The sequence below is a fragment of the Anthonomus grandis genome, chromosome 13, assembly GCF_022605725.1.
Source record: "Anthonomus grandis grandis chromosome 13, icAntGran1.3, whole genome shotgun sequence".
NCBI lineage: Eukaryota > Metazoa > Arthropoda > Insecta > Coleoptera > Curculionidae > Anthonomus > Anthonomus grandis.
The window spans coordinates 18,655,964-18,668,649 of NC_065558.1; the positions used below are offsets into that span (position 1 = coordinate 18,655,964).

The 12,686-nt window shown below is 36.0% G+C and overlaps 1 protein-coding gene and 1 long non-coding RNA gene across 2 annotated transcripts in view; one reads left to right on the top strand and one right to left on the bottom strand.

Moving 5' to 3' along the window:
* The window catches only part of LOC126743741 (laminin subunit alpha-1), a 549,108-nt gene that overhangs the window by 492,389 nt on the left and 44,033 nt on the right, over positions 1 to 12,686 (top strand). The window contains exons 20-25 of the mRNA XM_050450955.1: positions 5,058 to 5,194; positions 5,246 to 5,473; positions 7,094 to 7,279; positions 7,339 to 7,631; positions 7,689 to 7,947; positions 8,003 to 8,168. Of these exons, the coding sequence (XP_050306912.1) occupies positions 5,058 to 5,194; positions 5,246 to 5,473; positions 7,094 to 7,279; positions 7,339 to 7,631; positions 7,689 to 7,947; positions 8,003 to 8,168 (1,269 nt within the window). The remainder of the gene's footprint in view (positions 1 to 5,057; positions 5,195 to 5,245; positions 5,474 to 7,093; positions 7,280 to 7,338; positions 7,632 to 7,688; positions 7,948 to 8,002; positions 8,169 to 12,686) is intronic.
* The window catches only part of LOC126743752 (uncharacterized), a 70,784-nt gene that overhangs the window by 54,255 nt on the left and 3,843 nt on the right, over positions 1 to 12,686 (bottom strand). The window lies entirely within an intron of this gene.

Here is a 12,686-nt window from a genome sequence, read left to right on the forward strand (position 1 = left end):
CTCGAATGCGTCGTTCAATGATTCGTCGAGTGAGAAAGTGTATAGAAATGGATAGTGGACATTTCCAACATTTGTTGTAGTTGTTGTTGCAATAAAAAGCTCCTAGAAATGTTTTTGATCTTTGGTTTTAGAAGGCACCTGTGATTTTTTCCCAAAAAATAATAAACCAGTTTTGTCCAGTGGCATGCAATAAAACGCTTTTTTTAGTCGAAAACGAAGTGAGATACAAAAAAAATACAAGAGGCAAAAAAGTTGTATTTTTAAATGCTTAATCAAACAACAAATATTAAAGTTGAAAAAAAAGGGAGTGGCGTAGATTTTTTGCCAATAATATTTGCTAAGATGTCCCCCGGGACGCCACTGAACCTTATAGTTTTAATCTTATTAGGGCTAAATTAGCCTCTTAATACAGCAAGTAATACTGCCAAATTTCAAAAGAATCGAGTAAATATTTTTTTTAATATTAATAAAAAATTAATATTTAAAAAAAAATTTATCACCCTGTACCTTAAAAACTGTGCATCTTCGTTCTTTTTCAAATTTCAATACTTAATATATATTTTGCCAGGTATATTCCATGGGTTCATTATGTTTTTTCACTTCATATTAACTTCATATTAACTTATAATATATATTTATAACCCTAGTTAAAATGATCTAATGTGTTTTACTTCTGAGTGAGAGAGTATGACTGCGACAACTGACCATACACAGAATCCACGAAGCCGGCATGATAGGTTTTCTTTTTCAATTAAGTAATTTAACAGGGATTCTGTACTCTATCCAAACGTAGTTGTTTAAAATTTTAAAATCAAAACTGCCCAACAAACTCAACTCCCTAGAAATATCACCTCTAAACAGGTTAGCCTTGTCGGACTATTTATGACATAACAAGAAGTCTTGAATGATTATCTGCGCGAGATTAAAGCTAGATTCGACTCTACCTTGACCGATATAAAATCTGAAATATTATCTCTACAAGCAGTTCCTTCAAATTCTAATAGCACAGATATTGCTGCACAGCTTGTAAGTATGAACAGCAGTAATATAGTATTGAACGAGATGGGTAAATGACAAAAAAAGGCCATGTAATCTAATGGTCTTTAATTTTCTAGAGAAGTGAGAACAGGAGGACAAAACTGAGACTTAATCGTTCTTGTTCCAACTAATCCAGAGTCCCTTGGGAATCAATGATGTATCAATCAAATTTATCAATGATTTTTTTTTACCAGGATTGGCATGAAAAACAAAAATGGCTATAGTTCTCTAAGAATCAGACTAAGTTCACCAGAGGAAGTACGCAAAGTGCTCCGAAACAAGAGAAACTTGAACATATCAAACCTAACTAATCAGCAACGCTAAAATCTAAACAAATTTAAAACTGAGATAAATGACAGGCTGAGAGGAAGTGAGAAGGATCTCACAATCAAGTATACCAATGGAGCTCCTAGAATGGTGTCAAAAAACTCATAGACACTCCTTCAGGCCTGTAAGTCTATTTCACAACTTATCGGTGAACAGTTTGGCTTTGTTGCTGATTGTTCTACTGAGTTAAATCTTCTAACGTTTGCTGACTTTTTGGCCAGTTCCCTGGAGGAACCACATGTTACTATATAAAATAAAGAGAAAGGGCGTTGATGGATGCTTGCTATGTGATAAACATCATACTTGGTGAAACTCAAGTTGTTCGAATCGAAGGTTACCAATCTAGAGAGATTCATGTGCTATCTGGTGTGCCACAAGGGTCACACTTAGAATTTTTGTAATTCAATATTTATATCAACCATATCTCTCATTGTTTTCGTCTTTGTTCTTCGTTTTTTTTTGCTAATACCTTGACAATGTACCTGCAAGTAAAATCACCTGATGATTGTGCTCGATTGAAAGATGACTTAAAGGGCTGCTTGCTGAAATAATAAGTCGATATTGACCATTCTTACTAGGCCAATAACAATATCTTTGTATCTATTCACAGTTCACACAAAAAAGACCTAAGGTATTATAATTGATAGACAGTTAAGTTTTATAGCTCCATATCTGAAATTATTTAAAATGTTAGGCTTTGTAAGCAGATGTAGAGATTTTTAGAGCATTGACTCCATTCGGCTACTGGTCATGTGTCAGTCTTACAACATCCATATCCCGAATATCAAGCGAGTTCAACAAAAATGTCAAATACAGGGTATTTCAGAACTATGTGATCAAACTTCTAGGGGTTGTTTAGTGCGTGTGTGAACAGTAGAATCCATTTGAGTATAGGACCCCATGTCCGGAAATGTGTCACTACGCTACTACGGCCCTAAGACGTGTTTAAATTTAGAAAAAATATTAATTACCTATATAGGATCTGATGCATTTATTTTTACCTTTTGTATATGATACCATCACAACAATTGTTCAAAATCTCTTCCTCCGACCTCAATACACCGATTTAAACGCCGCACATGATTTCGGCGGACTATACTAAAAATTTGATCCTCGTTTTGAATTATTTCAAATGCTGCTGTTATTCGTCCAATTAAGTCTAGCTCTGATTCTACTGGAGGTTGGTAGACTAAAGACTTTACATGTCCCCACAAGAAAAAATCGAGCGACGTTAAATCGGGTAACCTAGGAGGCCAAGAAACTGCTCCACCTCTGGCAATCCAACGGTGCCCAAACCGCTAAGCCAAATACTCGCGTACTTGTACAGCAAAGTGAGCCGGCGCTCCATCATGCTGAAACCACATTTGCTGTCTAACGTTTAGTGGAACATTTTCAAGGAGTTCTGAGAGAACTTCCTCCAAGAAACGCAGATAAATAGGTCCTGTTAACCGTTCCGGTAGAAAGTATGGCCCAATTAAATAATCATCAACAATGCCTGCCCATACGTTGACAGACCAACAATTCTGATGTTTTCTTGGAAAAATTGCATAAGGATTTTCTTCGTCCCAAACATGGCTATTCCTACTATTAAAAATACCGTCTCTTGTGAAAGAGGCTTCATCGGTCCACAAAACATATCGTAAAAAATTTGGTTGTGCAATGATGTGATCCAGAAGCCATCGACAAAATTGAATTGTGTCTTAAACTGCCTGTGTCAGTGAGCCGCCGATGAACCGCAATAAACTTTTTGTATCCAGGATGCTGTCGTTCGGGATAAGGTTCATGATACAACCGCGATGCTGCTCGTGCATTGCAGTTTGTTGCTCCGCATGCCAAATGCATATCCGCCAATTCTTGATTGGTAAAGTTTTCCATTAGCAATAAATGTTTAAAAATTGTAAGCTATAAAATTTTTAAACATGACATTGAAAATTGACATTGATAAGCGTTGATTTTAAACAATTGTTGATATGGTATCATGTACAAAAGGTAAAAATAAATGCAGCAGATCCTATTTAGGTAATTAATGTTTTTTATAAATTTTAATGCGTCTTAGGGCCGTAGTGGCGTAGTGACGCATTTCCGGACATGGGTTCCTGTACTCAAATGGATTCTTCTGTTGCACTGAACAACCCCCAAAAGTTTGATCCCATAGTTCTGAAACACCCTGTATTTTAGACATTGTCATACAGGATAAATCATCCTGGAACCAATCTCCATTAACCTAACTATTCGTCGAGGAGGTTTTAATCTAAGAGCTTTTAAAACCAAAAGAAATCTGAGAGACATATCAGTTTTTTATGATATTCTCCATTGCTGTAACTTATTTCCGCAATTGTTAGCGAATAGCGCTATTCATATAACATCAAGGCAGATCCAATAAGTTATTTCCTTTCAAAGCCCTGCACATAGAACCACCTAGGCTTTAACTCGGTCCTGGCAAGAACAGCAAAACTCGCGAACTCACATCACTCTTCTAATATTGTTTTCTTTGATGCACCTGCCAGATTCAGGAAAAATTGTGCATAAAAATTGAGCTGTATGTATACAGCTCAACCAAGTAAACTTTGATGCCCGTCATCAATTGTAACATATACAGCTTAGTTATAAATGATAAAGTTGGGTGAAAAGTTTTCAATCTAATCTCCATCAAGATTAATAAATTTCACATAACAGTAATCTAATGCAGTAATACCATTTTTATAAGTCGAATCTGATTCTAGAATCTGTGCGAATATGCCATCGTAATGGCAGATGAATCAGCAGGTACATTGTCGTGTGTCGTGTTGAAAGGCTATTTCCTTTGCCAAATGAGGTTCTTTAGGAATATTAGAAGACCCACTTTAATCTGACTATGTGTCTAAACCATTATCCAAGTACATTATTTTCCTTTGTTTTACTCAGTCTTTGGAGGTTGTTTTGGAAGTTGGTTGGTTGTTCTTGCTGGCTATTTATCTTGCTCTTTAAATATTTATTGTCTGAGAAAGTCTGATAAATTATTTGAGAATCTTCTTACAGATTGTTGATCTCTGTGTTTGATTGTTGTTGACTGTGCTGCATTACTTTCATACAAGTTTAGTGAACTCTTTATTGCTTTTAACTTATTGGAGCCACTACTGGAATGTAGAGAATCCACGACTATCAAACGCTAGTATAATATTTAGAAATAGCTTATCTACGACAATTGTCGATTAATGTATGGTGAATTATTGGAGTTAAGCTAATTGACCCTTACTTCACTGAAGGAACCCTAGATGAATCAAAATGAATGATAATATGTCTTTTGAACTTGGACATTTTCATTATCTGTATTTAATATTCTCGAGCCAAAATAAATTCTTCTAGGCTTCTGACCTCGTTCGCCTACTTCCGGTGCACTTTTCCTTATTGCTCATAAATAACAGACGCAACAGGATCGTTAGATCTTTACAGGAGATCGTTTCGCATAATGTTCCTCTCGCTCGCAAAAAAACTTACTAACAATCAATCTGGCAATAACGGCAAGTCCCCTACTGTTTTGCTAACCAAATGTTGTCAATGATTTTGGCTACGTTTACTTTTAATGTTTAAAACCGTATCTTAATTTTTATATAATTAAAACATTCAGGGTACCGATGAAGCGAAGAACAAGTAGCTTTTTTAGCTAGAAACTGAATTTTGACATAGGCTTGACGTTATTTTTCCAATTTCAGAATGTGAACCCTGCACCAAAAAAGGCCACGTATGCGGTAAAGGAGGCAAATGCCTCTGCCCACCCCTGACCATTGGTAAAGAATGTGAACGTTGCACTCTCAATGCTTGGGACTACGAACCCCTAAAAGGATGCAAAGTAAGAACAAAATTATCTCTCCACTCACGATTTTAACTTCTATAACTTTAGGCATGTAACTGTTCCCACACTGGCTCAACGTCCCTCCAATGCGAGAAATTTAATGGTTTTTGCCCATGCAAAATCGGCTTTGACGGATCTAAATGTGACAGATGCGCTTTCGGATACTACGGGTACCCTAATTGCAGAAAGTGCTTGTGCAACTCGGTTGGTACATTGGAGACTGAATGTCAAAATGGGTTGTGTCAGTGCAACGAGGATGGAAGGTGCAATTGCAAAGTAAGTTTTATATGGTAATGTTTTGTCGGTGTCTTTAAGTCTAATGTATGTTTTTATTTTTGTTGCCGCCACGTGCAAGAAAATACGCCTCTTCATACTTTTTTTGGCAGAGATTTTGTTGGTCGTAATTCCTGTTTCATAAGCGTTAATATTTTTGCTGCAAAAAATCTTATTTGCAAAAAAAACACAATTTTGTCTTTGTTGAAAAGCGTCATACGATTTACGCTTGTTGATTTTGGTTTTCTTAGTCTCATTTCTAAATTGCATCGTAAAAATCCCTCTAACCAATCATGACCTGCTGAGCACTCTTCATTTCTAAACCGAGTAAAATTATTGGTATTTTATAACTATTATATTATAAAATAAAATATTGATTTTGCAAAAATGTAGGCGCTTTACTGAACTTACACTGGCGTAACTCCAAAAAAGAGCTTTGCAAGATTAATTATTTTTTTACCAATGCACGCTCTTGTTCTTGGGTAAATACTGGACAGCGTCCCAATGATGGCTTTGTTACTCGGCCATCCCTGCGTCAATCTTGAAGAGTCGCTCTGGGAATGCCTACATTTCATAAAGCATCTCGTACTGCACGGCCATTTTCTATGGCTGTAAGGGCTATCTGGAGCGTTTTGGAAGTCCAGGAAGCCTTTTGGAAGTCGTAGTTTTTCTTAGACAGTGCTTCCGTAAAGTAGCGGATAATATCAATAAAAATTAAATGGACTGTTTCTGAAAAAAATCCCAAAGCCGTCGATTTTAATATTGGGTTTAGGGCTTCTCTACGTGGAAATTAAATATACAGGGTAACTCAAGAAAAAGTTTCTCAAAAAGCTGGTCGGAGTTCAATAACTGAAGAAGATGAGCTTAACGTTCTGTTAACGGTCTAAGATAATCCCAAAGCCACAATCACAGGCATGGCTTCTAATGTTAATTTATCTTCTGTGCAAAAACTATTGAAAAAAGCAAAGTTCCACCCTTATAAAATATTCTTACTTCAAGAGCTAGCGGAAGATGATTTTGATCGCCGAAATGAATTTTGCGAGCAAATGCAGCAATTATGTAATGATGAACAATAATTTTGTAAAACGGATAATATTTTCTGACGAAGCAACGTTTATTCTAAACGGCCATGTGAACAGACAGACTGAAAACCCTCATTGGTTCACAGAATGCCACACACAACACCCTCAAATAGTCAATGTGTGGTGCGATATAGTGGAAGGAAGAGTTTTAGAACCTTATTTTTTTGATGACATACTCACTGGTGAGGGTTATTTGGACTTTTTTTAAAAAGATCTTATCCAAGCTCTGATGACTTTGTATCCGGATTTGGAAGAATCCAACATGCACCAACGTGATCTTTTCTTTCAGCAAGATAGAGCTCCGCCACACTATGCTTTACCCGTTTGCAATTATCTAGATGCAGTTTTTTCAAATCGTTGGATAGGTAGACAAGGGTTTATTAAATGGCCACCCAGATCGCCAGATTTAACTCCCCTCGATTACTATTTATGGGGATACTTAAAAAGTAAAGTGTATGTCACTAAACCAGTGAGTTTAGAAGATTTGAGAGAACAAATACGCCAGAAAATTGATTTGATTACCATAACTTTATCTTTCCAGGAAAATGTTCGTGGTTCAAAATGTAACATGTGTAAAGTGGGTACTTTCGGATTATCAAAAGAAAATCCAAAGGGTTGTAGGGAATGTTTCTGTTTCAATCGTAGTGACGATTGCGAGGACACAAATTACAATTGGGACAAGATCAGATTCGAAAAGTTTGAAAATGGAATTGAAAATAACGAAGCGGTAAGATTTAGAATTATCTATTGATATACGAATGTTAATCGGAGTACAATATTCTATAGATAAGTTCGGATACCATAAGCCTTCCGAAGCAATTCATGGGCGACCTAACTACCTCCTACGATGGCTACCTTAGCGTTAATGGTACAGGAGGGCGCTTTAGCGTCTTTCTCACCGGTAATGGTATTTCCCTCCAATCGGACGTCAGCACTCATGAGTTAAGATTTAACGAAAAATTTTGGACAGTCACCTCAGGAGATCTCTTCCCGACATGCCAGCACGCGCTGACTAAAGAATGCTTTTTGGTGGTTTTACAGCGGGTTACCAGTGTTGTAATTCAAGGCCAAGGCATGGAGTGAGTTATGAAATTTCTTGTATATAGAAAGCTTTTTATGTCACTAATGATTTATAGGATCGTCGAAGTGCTACTGGACTCTGCTAAACCTTACATCCCATACAATAGAACAAGTCATTCGATAGAAAAGTGTGCGTGCCCAAATGAATACACCGGCCTATCCTGTCAAAATCCAAACACCGGGTATTATCGGTATTTTCCGGAAGAGAGTGACGTCACTAGAACGTCTTGGATAGACTCTGTGATTGGGGCGGCTAGGCCATGTGACTGTAACGGACGCTCCAGCCAATGTCATCCAGACACTGGATTTTGTCAAGTGAGAATTAGTTCGTAATTTAAGTAAAATCAGAAATATATCAATGTATTTTTAGAATTGTAACAATAATACTGCAGGGAATCATTGCGAGTTTTGCGCAATTGGTTTTTATCAAGATTACGTTGGAAACTGTCAGGCCTGTCTTTGCCCATCTGAAGAGGATAACAATGCTGAAAGTTGCGTAGCCAAAAAGTTTGGGTTTGTTTGTCACTGTAAAAAAGGTAAGAGTTTATATATAATTTGTTTTCAAAAACACATTTTAAAACTGCATATGAGAATAAGGTATGTACCATCATGCCGAAAAGAAACTGGTACATTCAAATTTAGGTAGAGAATTAGATAGGGTCTACTAGTCTATTATAGTAAATCGCATTCCTTGGGTATGGTATGCATATTTACGCATTATGAATTTTTGGAGTTTTACATTTTTATTTTTCGATATTTATTTTTATTTGGAACACATTTTATACATAAACCAAAACTAACTAATATATTTTTTGATAATATGGAATAAAAAATTATTAATACTTAGTAAGTGCACCGTCGTTATCGATTACAACTTGCAAACGTCGTGGCATACTTAAAATTAAGTTTCTGGTATATGCTTCGGTTATTTGGTCCCATGCGTCATCTATCTTTAGGCGTAATTCATTCTGATTTCTAGGCCTACAGTTATCTTTATACATATATTTTGCCATTTTACCCCAAACGTTTTCAATTGGGTTGATATCAGGGCTTTTCGAAGGCACCGATGGCACCAACATTGTTCAGGATATTGCAATATTCTAAGGTATTAAGGATTCCCTACACTACTTGACAAACGCCTGGTTATCTAAAACTAATCTAGGCCCAAACGTTTATACTAAAATGTCAACTTTGATTAGTCTTATGTGTTTATCTTTAATCATATCTCGTATTAGAAGGCCTGTAAACGCGAATTTTGCCATTATTGCACGATTGAAAGGTTTTTTTATCCGAAAATATTACCGTTTCCCATATGTTGTTTTGCTGTGCATATTGACAATGCCGGATTTACAAATATTTCACCTTACGCCCTGTGTGAAATGTCGCCCTAAATAAAAAATTCCGCGCCACTATGTTAACTCCAAAAGCGTCACTGAAAATACCATTATTTGTAGTAGAGATCAAGGCTTAACTGAGTCAAAACGGTCTTAGTTTAATAGGTCTATAAGTTTAAAAATCGAGATCTAAAGTAATAATTATATTTTGTTATAATGTTATAATTTTAAGACTATTTTTTTATAACTTTTTGGGTTGACAATCCATTTAACATGGGATATGTGGAAGGGAATCTGCGTGACCCTTTCCCTTGTTCCGGTTTATTCGGAAAATATATGATAAAAAACTAGAGGAATTTGTTATTTATTTTAAATTAAAAGTACACTTATTTTTCTAATTATTTTTCGCCTGGATTTAACAGCAGCGAATGAGTTTATAATCGTATTAAAATCTAAACTATTGGTTAATTCAGATTCTACTGTTAAAATTGTCAGAGCATTCAACATTGATCTTAGGTACGTTTTTAAACGTTTAAGGGTAGAAAATGAGAGTTCTGCTGAACAAACTGTGACCGCCATAGTGACGAAAATACGTAAGGCAATGTCAACATTGGGGAAAACAACCTCCAAATTGTTATCCCGAATGTGTGAAAGCATTTTAGGCAACGAATATTTTTCACTTTTTGCTTCTTCGTTTAGTAGCTCCGCAAAATGCAAGCATTCCATTGAGAATGTGTCTTCCAGGTCATCCTTATAACATTGCTGTAGATACTAGTACTTTCAATTAGCTCTCCTTAGGTACTTTTTTCTAGATGGAAGAAGAAACGAAATTTTTTAAAAACACTTTCGTATGCTTCCCACCTTTTTATTAGTTCCATAGCAAGTCTGTCCAGAATAGGAAAATACGTGTCAATTTTTAAGTGATCTCTTCTTGTCAAAACCGTGTTGCCCTCTCTTTTTTAATCTGGAAAAACTTTGCGTTTTCGATTTCTTTGAAGATCATCATCATATTTTTCCTTCATAATGTTTTTGGCTTTATCAAGGTAAGTCTCGAACTTGGTGGTATTTCGCAAAAACTAAATTTATTAGGGACAGAAACAGTTGAGTTACGTCACCTGTATTAATGTTAATGCTTTGAAGGAGTTTGTTCGTTTTATGAATACGTTCTAATACGGATTCCCAAAAAAAAAGCCATGAAAACATTTTCAAAACGGTTTAAGCGACGTTTAATTCCAGCCGCCTCTGAATGAACCATTAGTTTCTCGGCAGTTCTTCAATTGCTGTCAAAGCCTTTAGGTAATCGCTCCAATTTTCTTGCAAACTAATCAGAGCATCATGCCGAGCGGACCACCACCTTGTTACATCTACCCGTTTAGGTACTTTAGCTCCAGGTTTTAAATTGGTAAATAGTATTTCCCAGCGACGAGTAGATGCCGAGAAAAAGGTATAGAGGTTCTGCAAAGTATCAAAAAATTTCAATGCTTCCCTAGTACATTCTGCCGAGCAGAAATGCTCCACTGGATTTCCGTTCGTAACATATCTAATAATAATAGATAATTGATCAATATGTGACACATGAGTCAATTATAATTGAATAATATTTGGCTTTTTAATATTTGGCTATTTAGAACATCACTGCCCATAAGTTTAATAAATTCTTCACATATTTGGAATGACAGGTAAGACGTTCTGCCACTTCCAGGATTTCCATGTCCAGATTTTCCATATCAGCTCTAAACACATCATAAAATTCCCATTATGTCTATTACCAAATTTCTTAACTGTTCCTCGAATTGATAGTCCTCTAGAAGCCAATTTCTTCGTTACTGCCACGACCCGCTTTAATACATTCTTCCAGTAATCTTCTTCAGGTTTTATCTGCTGGAATAATAAAGAATTAACTTGATTTTTCTTCTGCTGACGCCGCAGTAAAGTTATTTGACACCTGCCGTGTTCTTTGGAGTTTTCATGCAAATTTAACATTTTATTTACATTACTCCAATCGTTTATACCATCAGTAGCCATTTTTTAAGTACCTACGAAAAGCCGACATGGAATACAGAACAGACTTTTCTTGGAAACCGAATAAATTAAGTATTTTCGTGGTTGCACTTCTCCATTAGCAAGTTTTCGATTAAAAACGTTTTTTGTCAGACACCTCGTTTTGTCCCCAGTAACAGTTTTTGTGACTGAAAAATCTGCATCGATTACGCCGATGATCCTGATGCTTCTAGTAGTTTAGATATTGATTCTAAAATAAACAATATAGTTTTAGCATACCTAATAAATTAACAGTTCACATTAGATTTTAAAGCGGAGGAATATACCCAACCTAGATATACTATAGTGATTTTTTAAAATTTACACTGATGTTTAAAAACAAAGATATTTTACGTATATTTTCATTAAATTTTATTTAAAACTACCAGCACCGGCATAGACAGGTTTGCTATACAAAATAATAAATATTTTTACCAATACCAAATTTAGATAAAAGTTTCAGCACAATACATTTTTATTTTTTTAATAATTGCTTTTGTTATAAAATATCCATATTCCATACTATAAGCTACCTATATAAAAGGATTATTAACAGCTAAGTAATGCTAATATACCCAGTGGCATATGTGAAGGGGATGTCCGTTCCCTCCGAGGCGCAGTGAGACTCTCTTTAGATCGTTTATTTTTTAGATTATATTTACTATAAACTCATAATTAACACAAAATACATAAATGTTATTTTACAATCATTTTTACCCAATATCACATTTAAAGCGTTTTTTTTAACGAACTACATTTACCAATGTGTACGCACCTTTAATGCGGTCGTCTATTCAGTCATTCCTATTTATCACTCACTTCTTATCACAACCATGCAGAGCGTCTTGTAATGTGATTGTCAAGCCACGGAGCAAAAAGAGGCATACGAGAGACAGAAAGAGAGACGAGCGAAAATGTTGGCGGGAATTTGACAAATATTCACGAGGGTTTTTTTAATTTTTACTGTCGTGTATATGTACTAAATCTTCTTCTTCTTCTTTCAGCAACCCTTCACAATCCACTCCTGGACATAGGTCTCCCCTATATTCTTCCATGTTTCTTTGTTCTGTGCCAGTTGGTGCCATCTGTTGCCCACTTTGTTTTTGACATCATCGAGCCATCGTAACTGTGGTCTGCCAACGCTGCGTTTATGTATGCGAGGTCTCCATTGAACGATGTGTCTTGACCATCTCAAGTCGTCCTGTCGGGCGACATGTCCTACCCAGCTCCATTTCAGGTGGGCTATGCGTGTTATGACGTCTTCAACTTTAGTTCTTTGTCTAATACTCTCATTTGTGATATGGTCTCTCAGGCTTATTCCTAGCATCATCCGCTCTATGGCTCTTTGGGAGGTCCTAAGCTTGTTAGCTGATTTAACAGTGAGTGTCATGGTTTCCATTCCGTAAGTCATCACGGGCAGTAAGCAGGCATTGAAGACCTTTCTTTTCAAATTAATTGGAATAGTTTCATTTCTCAAGACGTGTGACAGTTGACTCGTGGCTGCCCATGTCAAACGAACACGTCTGTTTATTTCGGCAGTTTGATTTTTTTTGCCCAATTTGATGCAATGTCCCAAATATACATATTCTTCGACGTTGTCAATAATTCGGTCTTCTATATGTACTTCAATATTGTCAGGTGACATGACTTTTGTTTTATTTAAATTCATGGTTAAACCTA